This window comes from Myotis yumanensis, unplaced genomic scaffold (genome assembly GCF_028538775.1).
Source record: "Myotis yumanensis isolate MYYU_CA2020_CCGP unplaced genomic scaffold, mMyoYum1.0.hap1 SCAF_5, whole genome shotgun sequence".
Taxonomy (NCBI): domain Eukaryota; kingdom Metazoa; phylum Chordata; class Mammalia; order Chiroptera; family Vespertilionidae; genus Myotis; species Myotis yumanensis.
Window position 1 is genome coordinate 94094771 of NW_027223756.1, and position 9980 is coordinate 94104750.

The following is a 9980-nucleotide window of genomic DNA, read 5'->3' on the forward strand; positions in this document are numbered from 1 at the left end:
ATTCCTGTGATAGATGTGATCATGTGTCTGTCTACTTGGTTTTAAAAAGCTTTGTCCACATTTGAAATCTTTTATTATTGCATCACCAGAACTGTAACCGTGAGAAAAGGAATAGGTATTTCTAGGCATGCTCACAAAGTATTACAAATGACCCTCTCCACAGCTAAAGTCCTTTCTGGGCTGTTTTAATGTAATGGCTGAAGTGTAGGCAATTGGTCAAGAGGGACCAAGTGGGTTAATCCTCTAGCTCAGCGGTTCTCAACCTGTGGGTCGTGACCCCTTTGGCGGTCGAACGACCCTTTCACAGGGGTCACCTAAGACCATCCTGCATATCAGATATTTACATTACGATTCATAACAGTAACAACAACATTACAGTTATGAAGTAGCAACGAAAATAATTTTATGGTTGGGTCACAATATGAGGAACTGTATTTAAAGGGCCAGAAGGTTGAGAACCACTGCTCTAGCTCTTCCATATATAAGAGATTACTAGAGATTCAAACAGGCCAACCTCTTTATCCAACGATAATAAGAGCAGAGGCAAGAGTAGACAGGAAGTTAATTTGGTTAATTTCTGAGGTTGGCCTAAGGCAGTCAAGCTAAATTATCTTTGTTTCTATGAAAGCAAATTTGAAGTAACAAATTATCTGCAAATCTGTGGATGAAAACCATTCTAATTCATATTGTTTTATAAATTTGTTTTATTAGGTAAGGTGATTCAAAATGGGAATGGTTTCCTTGACAATACAAAAGTTCAATCAAAGAAAATATCTAAAAGCTATTGTTTAGATGGCTTTTAAGTTATGTTCAGCTCCTGGTTGTGCAAGATAAAAAGCTGTCCTTATAAACAAAAAGACTAGTTCTTTTGTTACTTTTTTTCTGTGGTCAATGTGATGTTTGTGCTTAAGTAACTACTCTGTTTAACCTGTTCTATTATTCTAGCATTTCCTTTTTTTCTCTCCCATTGAGCACGTTTCTGGCATAAGAAACTCTTTCCCAAATGTTCTGGGACTAAGGAGGAACTCGTTTCCTTTTTGTCAGGTATACTTCTGCTATATCTAATTGTGTTGTGCTCCGATGAAAATTACTTTCACAGTTTCAGCTGCCCTGGGGGCCTTAAGAATTGGTAGCTTTGCCCTGACTGGTTTGGCTCAGTGGATAGAGCATTGGCCTGCGGACCAAAGGGTCCCAGGTTCGATTCCAGTCAAGGGCATGTACCTTGGTTGCGGGCACATCCCCAGTAGGAGGTGTGCAGGAGGCAGCTGATCATCATAACTCTCTATCCCTCTCCCTTCCTCTCTGTAAAAAATCAATAAAATATATATATATTTAAAAAAAAGAATTGGTAGCTTCAAGTCAAAGCTAATTCAAATCAAATATTGCCTGTTATCCTCACCAGCCATGTGCTCCCTGGCCACTCTTCTGTGTTTTTCTCTAGGAGGCTGCTGTGTGCTAAGAAACTTGAAGCTTGTCGCTTTGCTGTCTAATTGAGCTCCTCCCTTTCCTGTTTTTCTGTAGCCATCAGAGGGTTTTCGCATCAGCACAGGATCCGGAGTTTTGATGAAGCCCGAGGTCTGGACCTAATTAATGAGCGGATGCCACCCCGAAAAGATAGCCAAGGGAAGTTGGCAACCCCCGTACAATCTAATACTTCGCACAGGAGCGAGAAGGGAAAAGCCAGCCATGACTCAGAGCCCAGCGGTGGCACAGGTGGACCCAAAACTTAAGAGCAAATTGTATTTATTTATTTATTATTGGAAAACAAAACAAAGCAACTTAAACCTGGAGGTGCATTCATAACATACACTCTGCATTTATTCTGGAAGAAAGGTGACCATTTTATAAATTCTTCTAATTTATGTCTAACATAAATATAAGCAGCGCATCTGTTTTGTTTTCCCTTTTCTTCTTAATTTTTAGGAACTGATCTGCTTGACTGATACATATGTGAGGTTTTGTGCTATAAGAGGCACCTTCTCCTAATAAAAGGGCCTTGGAAACCTCCACCCTGGGTTTCTGACTTGAACCAGCCAGACTTTCTCTTGTTTTTAGAATGTAATGTCTTTCATTGCAGACTAATAACTTTTCAAACACAGAAAGGTTTTTTCCTTTCTACATGGTACCATTGAAGAAGATCTCTTAGATTTCAGTGGCTTAAACTTCTCTTCTTATGGAAAACTTGATTATAGTAGAATTTGTAAGTGAATAACTGAAACCCAGGGATTTTAAGAGCCAAAGGGAATGTTTTCCATAACCCACTTTCTTCTGGACTCTCAGTTCTTTTTACTATGTTCTGGTAAGGCAGAATAAAAGGTAATGAGGGATTTCTTAGAATTACTTAAAATTTGTTCATCTAGCTCTGGGCATGGCTGGTTTAAACTTCCCTTAAAACTTTGGAGGTTTCTTAAATGTTGCCAGATTCTTTGGCTTTCATTTTTGGACCCAGGTGATTTACTCTGTCTACAAAGGAAGCTACATGTCTAAATATTTTATAAATGCCCTCTGTACAACCTTCAGTATAAGCACTTATGCCCTCCTATTATAGCATCTATTCTCCCATTGTCCTTTTTTCTGTGTCAGCATTTTTTTAATCAACTGGGATAATGAAAACAGACTAGGGTAGAATGATCCCTTATGAATCAGAGGTCTTGCTAAAGGGCATTGGACGAGTGAGGAATTTCATATATTCTACATCAATTACAGGGTGTTTATCTTTCAACACTCATCAGGTTGAACTGTCTGCCAGCATATTGTGGAATACGAAGACAAGTGTTCAGATATAATGTTTGAATAATCATCCCTTGATTTTTCAAGTCACAACCAACTGGGAAGAAAACCTCGGGGGTTTTTGGGCTCCCATTTTTGGTTTTACCTGGTGACAGGTGCTATGTCATAATACTCATTGGCCAGCTTTGCAGTAAGTGTGCATATCTGGGCAACACTACACCAAAGTGCATATTTATGGAATTCCTTCATGTCATTTGGGCTGTACGAGTCCAGCACAAGAGCACGTATCTCAGACAGTAAGACCTTATGTTGGGAACTTCAAGGACAACAGAAACTTTATCCAAAAAACTATTTCATTAGAAATATCTCTGTTTTCTATATCTTTTGTTAACAGTTTCCAGTCTGTTTATGACAAAGATCAGAGCATTGAAGGGATTGTAATTGGATGGCGTGAATTAGTCTGCTTAAACAGATAGGAAGGATCCCCAGCTGGTGTGGCTCAGTTGGTTAGAGCATCATCCTGTACACTGAAAGGTCACAAGTTGTTTCCTGTCATGACACATGTAGGTTTCAGGTTCTGTCTGTGGGGGGCGGGGGGGGGGGGGGAGTCAGGGGGGGACCAATAGATGTTTCTCTTTCTCCCTCTTCCTCTCTCTCTAAAATCAGTAAAAAAGCATGTTCTCTGGTGAGGATTAAAAACCATATTAAAAAAGGTAAGAAAGATATTGAGGACAGAGGAAAGATCTCGTGCTGGGTTGCAGTAAAAACTGTGCAAGAAGGGAGAAAAAATCTTTACTGATGGCCATTTCTTTACAATGGAATTCGTCACCTGGGTATCCTCAGCCTGCTTCTCTCCGTCCCAGGATAGAAAAAACCGCTGTTCTGGGAGTCTCACCTAAAGTGAAAGTCAGCCCACGTGACACGTTTGATAGGTGGGGGTCCCTTATCCCTTTCTCCTCTTCGCTGAGGCGGTGGTTTTACATACACAACCCACAGGTAGAAACCACTCTTATGGGCTTCAGGCGCAGGCAAGTAGTGGAATAGTTATTATACATCCATATAAGCAAGAAATGATATTATGCTAGTAAAAAGGATGCTTATTTAGGACTGTCTATATTATCCTCTCAAAAAGAAGCAGTGCGGTCAAGCAAGTGTCCTTGACAGGCATGGCCAAAGGATGTACCTCACAGGTGCCCTTCGAGCTGTTGAAGGATCCGCCACAGCAGAGAGGTGAGAAGTTGTCATCCAAGAAAATTGGAGTTTAAAATGCAGCAGCAACAGGTCTTGAAGGACGTTAGGTTTGAAAATCCTGTTGAATTCTAAAGGAAAAGGTATTTCTGATATTCTGTAGAAAGCTGGGGTGTGTGTTTCAAGAATTTAAAAAGCTGTGTGTGAAGTGTATCTGTAAGGTACAGATAGCTTCTTAAAGTGACACTGTCACTCGGTACTTACATAGGCTGGCCCCTCTGACTGAAGACAGGTTAGAGGTATGAACCTTAAGAATATAAACTCTGGGTGGGGGTGAGGGGGGTCAGTTGGTTAGAGCATCACCCCAATAGGCCAGGGTTGTGGATTCGATCCCCAGAAAACTGTATAGCCTGGCCAGTGTGGCTCTATGGATTGAGCCTTGTCCCATGCACCAAAAGGTCACCAGTTCCATTCCTGGTCAGGGCACATACAAGAATCAACCAATGAATGCGTAAATGGGTGGAACAACAATTTGATGTTTCTGTCTTTCTCAAATCAATAAATAATTTTTTTTTAAAGGAATAAATTGTAATCACAGTACTTGTTCTTCGTTCCAGATTTCATTGGAGGGTATAGCATATTTTTAAACATTTTAATCTAAACAGCAACTCCCAAGATGGCTGATTGTCTTCCCTGAATTTGCCTTAGGACCACTATCTCCATCATTTCAACGAACGTTCTAACTGCAGTCAGAGGTCTGAGGATTGCTGTTTTCAAAGCCTCTTTACTCAGTCTCCCCCCTGCATGCCCTAAAGATCCTAAAAATACTTCATTCTTGTTCTCCTTCACTTTAAGATCCACAGTGACCTTTTTTCTTCAACTTCTCTTATTGGGGGGGGGGGGGGAGGAATGAGGGCTTCTTTATAAACATTTGTGGAATTCCATTTTAGACATGACACTTCTTAAGGACCAGTTTTCCCAATTTCATCTACATCCACATCATGTGAAATTTCAAATTGACCAGATGACAATTTTTTAAATAGATATTTAAAAACTCACCCTGGCTGGTGTGGTTCAGTGGTTAGAAAGCCAGCCCAAGCACTGAAGAGTCATGGGTTTGATTCCCGATCAAAGACATGTCACGTACCTGGGTTGCAGGTTCGATCCCCAGCCCTAGCCCAGGCGCATGTGGGAGGCAACGAATCGATGTTTCTCTATCTCCTCTCTCTCTCTCTCCCCCTCCCTCCCTTCCACTCTCTAAAAATTAATGGAGAAAATATCCTTGGGTGAGAATTAACAAAAAAAAAACTACTCATCTAACATCAGTTCAAAACACATCCTTTTTAAATCTCTGTGTTCTGAATATTTGGAGGAGAAAAACCCAAACAAACCTATAAGCCGTGTGTGTGTGTGTGTGTGTGTGTGTAATAGAATGCTAAAGCAAAAGCAGCCTCAGCTTTCTTTAAAACGGCGAGGTCACACCAGTTATGGGTACAGACACTATTGATTCCATGGCCTTTTGTGACTAGATATTAATCAGTGCAATAGAAATTGCTCATCACACTCGGGTGGGCTTGATGTGGCTCCTTGCCTAGGACAGACGCATCAGACTCTCAGGAATATCAATATATTTCATCTCCTTTTATCTATATTTACACTGCCTTTTTGTTCCTATAGTTACTTATCCTGATAACTTGGGCATAAGTTCAAAATAAGTAAAGAAAAATTCCTCATTATTTTGTCACAGAATGATATTAATGACAAGGGTAGGATTTCTTCAAATTGGATAACTTTGGGGCCTTTCAGCCTGGTGTTGTCCCTTAGATCCTCTTCTGAGTAATTTTAAAACACACAGTTTGAACCCTAGCTGGTTTGGCTCCGTGGATAGAGCGTCAGCCTGCGGACTGAAAGGTCCCAGGTTCAATTCCGGTCAAGGGCATGTACCTTGGTTGTGGGCACATCCCCAGTAGGAGGTGTGTAGGAGGCAGCTGATGGATGTTTCTCTCTCATTGATGTTTCTAACTCGCTATCCCTCTCTCCTTTCCTCTCTGTAAAAAATCAATAAAATATATTCAAAAACAAAAACACAAAGTTTGAGTCAGCTGCTCTCTATAAGAAAAATTGTATTGCCCTGCCAGTGTGCCTGTATGGATTGAGCCTTGTCCCATGCACCAAGAGGTCACCAGTTCCATTCCTGGTCAGGGCACATGCCCTGGTTGCTGACTCGATCCCCAGTAGGGGGCATGCGGGAGGCAGGGAATGGATGTTTCTGTCTCATTGATATTTCTATCTTTCCCTCTCCCTTCCTCTCTCCAAAAATCAATAAAAACACTTTAAAAATATCACAGACCACCCCTAACCGGTTTGGCTCAGTAGATAGAGCGTCGGCCTGCGGACTGAAGGATCCTAGGTTCCATTCCGGTCAAGGCATGTACCTTGGTTGAGGGCATATCCCCAGTGGGGTGTGTGTGTGTGTGTGTGCAGGTGGCAGCTGATGGATGTTTCTCTCTCATCAATGTCCCTAACTCTCTATCCCTCTCCCTTCCTCTCTGTAAAAAAATCAATAAAATATATTTATAAAATAAAATAAAAATATCAGACCATGTCTGTGCGAGGTACAGCGGGGCTTCCTGCTCTGGCATCAGGAGAGTCTCCAGCCTCGCAGAGTGACAGTGGCTAAGAGTGGTTTCCTCTGCCCTCCTGTTTTATGCCAACATTGTAGACAATAGCCAGAATTTTTTACTGTACCTTATCTATAAATAGAATTCACACAGTCTTGAGAATTAAGTTCATCCTGACCAATCTAGGTGACCAGTCAGTCAAAACCGTTTTTAGAAAGAGCTTGCCCCAGGTTGACTCATTTAGAGTTTTTCCTTGTGTTAATTATCAGATATTTCCCCTTCAGTGTTGGTGCTGAAAATTATTTCCAAACCCATAAAGACTTGTTAAGGACATTCTAGAATCCCCCCTATTATTATAGTTGTTACAGTAACCGTGGAATCCACTTTTTTCAAAGCTTTATTCAGTGTTCCCTACCAGGCAGGAAAGGTTTCAGAGGACAAATCCCCTAGTTGTGGGAATGAGGCTGCCGTTTCCTACATTATTTGTGGTTAGAACCATGGATACCACCTTGTCTAGCACTTGGTCCGCATCATTTCTGCAATCTGCTGTGAGAGGGAGGAGAGGGCAGCCTAGGGAGCCTCAACACTAGCTGGAGGAGGGTCTGGATTACCCAGAGGACAGGTCCGAAGGCTGTATTGCATAGTCCCTCTTCAGCACTGCTGTGATCAGGTGCTTGTAGGAAAGCCATAGAAAGAGCAGATGTGTGTAGAGCAGTGGTTCTCAACCTGTGGGTCGCGACCCCTTTGGCGGTCAACGGCCCTTTCACAGGGGTCGCCTAAGACTATCCTGAATATCAGATATTTACATTACGATTCATAACACTAGCAACATTACAGTTACGAAGTAGCAACGAAAATAATTTTATGGTTGGGTCACACCATGAGGAACTGTATTAAAAGTGCCAGAAGGTTGAGAACCACTGGTGTTGAGGAAGAACGTTGTGTGGTCGAGAAACAAGGTTGTTACTCTTATCTTGAGTCGAGCAGAGACCTGTATGAACACTAGGGCTTTGTGCCTTCGACAGTGTGAAAGAGGGAGCCTGTATTACTCTGAGACTGGACCTGACCTGCCTCTGTCTAGTCAGCCCAAGTGAATGGGGTCAGGGTTTGCCGCCTTCATCTATGCAGTCACAAAGGTGAAGATGATCCTGGAGAGTATATTCCCTCCCAGGAGGCCTTGGCCTCACGCCCCAGCAACCTTGCTAAATAACACCTTTGTCTGAGATAGGGTTATGCACCTTCTCTTCTACATCCTCATGACAAGTCTACATGGCTTAAGATCAAGAAGTGAGGACATGGCCGTCGACCGTCCCTCCAGGCAACTCTGAAGTGGGGCCATGCACACTGCCTTCCTGTAAGTTCGTGCCCAGACTCCCTCACTCCCTTGACTAACTGTTTCCAAATAACTTTTTTTCCATGTCAAAGTGCAGTGCATGTCATAGGGAGGAGGCCTAACTTGGATCTTGACTTGTGGCAATAAAGATGCGTTTTTGTCTGTCAGAGAACCTTTTGGAAGATGCCGCCATGAACCCTCACTTTTCCTTTCTCGGTGCACTGTGACCAATAGCTGTTTTTCCTAATAGAAATGTCAGCAGGTATTTTCCAAGAAAAGATCTGGTTTTCCTTCCTAACGAGATGGTCAGATGTATGCGGTTAACTGGTGGTGTACTTTTTTTTAAGGCTTTTCTGGATGATAGGTTATTTCCTTGTGTTTAGAGATTACTTGCTTTTCAGTTATGTTAAAGAAAATGGTGGAAATGTTATTTATTGGCAGAAATCATTAACTGTTTTGTGAACAAGAAAATTTGTTAAAACTTTCTTACTATAAATTGGAAGTCATCTTTAAAAAAAAAAAAAAGAAAACACTCTTAAAATTAAATGTTGGCTCCCTGTGTCTATTTCCTGGTGGGGGCACTTACCATTCGGTGCTTCCACAAGAGGAGAAAGCCTGACTTTGACGTCTGGCCTGGTCTCTGGTAGTGCCGAGCAATCCCGCTCTCGAGGAAAGGAATCCCCTCACAAAGAAAGACACCTCTTCTGCGCTTGCACCCGCTCATTTCAGACCAGCTCTGTGGCTGCAGTGGTGTTTCTACTTCTCCCACTCAGCACCCACTCCCTTGCCCAACCTCCTTCCTGGCACTCTGCCCGCTACTAACACATTCAAGTCCCAGCTCTTCGTGTGGCTTCTCCAGGACAGGCTGCTCCTTAAAGACACAGAAGGAAAACGTCCCACAAAACCAAATCCTTGCAAAAGATAGAAGTAATTATGATGGTGGTTTAATAACTCTGCATGTGGTCCTAATAATAGACATGGATGAGTTCTATCTTAGGAGAAGTTGCGGGAGCCAGAGAAGAGTTGAATGTGGAGGTGAGTTGGACTGCTCAGGAAAGGCAGTGTTGGGCCAGCCCCTTGATTCCTCTGACAAGCAGAAATACGCAGATTCACAAGGAAAAGTAACCTCCACTGAGCAACAACGGGGTAGGGATAGAAAAGGCGCGCAGGGCCCTTGGAGTAGACAGTGTGTCCAGGAGGGAATTCTATCAGTTATGCAGTGAAGGTAGGAAGTCAGAACCCAGGGCCTGCAGGCCTGAGTGAGGCAAGTTCACTGTAAGTAAGTACAGTGACATCAGGGCCACAGTACAATTTATAGGCCAGGAAACGAGCCCAGATTCCTAATTTCAAAGAAGCCAAGTATGCATTTGGGGATCTTTCCCAATAAATGGCGTCCTGGCTTAGCAATGTCCTTATACCCCAGCTACACATTCAATGAAATGAGGCCATATTTACCCTATTTCCAGTGTTATGAGAAAGAATTTTTTTTAAGCCTGGAAATGAGGAACTAGCATGCAAGTTCACGGTTACCTCTCCCTGGACATTCAGTCCCACTTCCTTGCCTGCTCTATGTAATTGCATGGCCTTGTTTTTGTATCATGACTTTCGGGTTTTAGGAAAAGTCTTCAATGTTGAGGCAGTGGGCTAGTAACCTAATGGTAAATGAGGCCATCTTTATAATGTTGCTGCAGTTGAGGAGAAGGTTCATCACAGAACTCAAGGCGGCAGGAAGACAAGGCGATTCTTTGTTTGGAGGCCAGAGCACTACCTCACGATGTCCACTGGCCGGCACGCAGCCCTCTTATCCTCCTTATCTGAGTGTGCCCGCGCTAGGAAAGAAGCTGATGCAGACCTAGTTTCCCAGCTCCTGGTCTGTGTGCCCTTTGTGGCTGAGTCAACTTGGCTGGGCTTCCCTCTGAGGTCATCACTTATTTATCCTTGCCTTTTAAACTCTGCTTTCTGAAGAGCTGTCAGCCGCTTGCTCTTACTTTCGTGAGAACTAAAAGAGGCTCATTCCTCCAGCTCAGTTCTCCAAGGCACCCCATCTGTGCCTGGTGCTGTGTGCTCTTCTATAAACGGAGGGGAAAGGGAGCGGCGGGTGATGCCAG

General features: G+C 42.9%; 1 protein-coding gene across 4 annotated transcripts in view; it reads left to right on the forward strand.

Moving 5' to 3' along the window:
* The window catches only part of PPP3CC (protein phosphatase 3 catalytic subunit gamma), a 101550-nt gene extending 99223 nt beyond the window's left edge, over positions 1 to 2327 (forward strand). For all 4 annotated transcript variants that reach the window (XM_070416572.1, XM_070416574.1, XM_070416573.1 and 1 more), the window contains one exon: positions 1522 to 2327. In XM_070416572.1, the coding sequence (XP_070272673.1) occupies positions 1522 to 1730 (209 nt within the window). In that variant the 3' untranslated portion in view covers positions 1731 to 2327. The remainder of the gene's footprint in view (positions 1 to 1521) is intronic.
* Positions 2328 to 9980: the final 7653 nt, after the last annotated feature.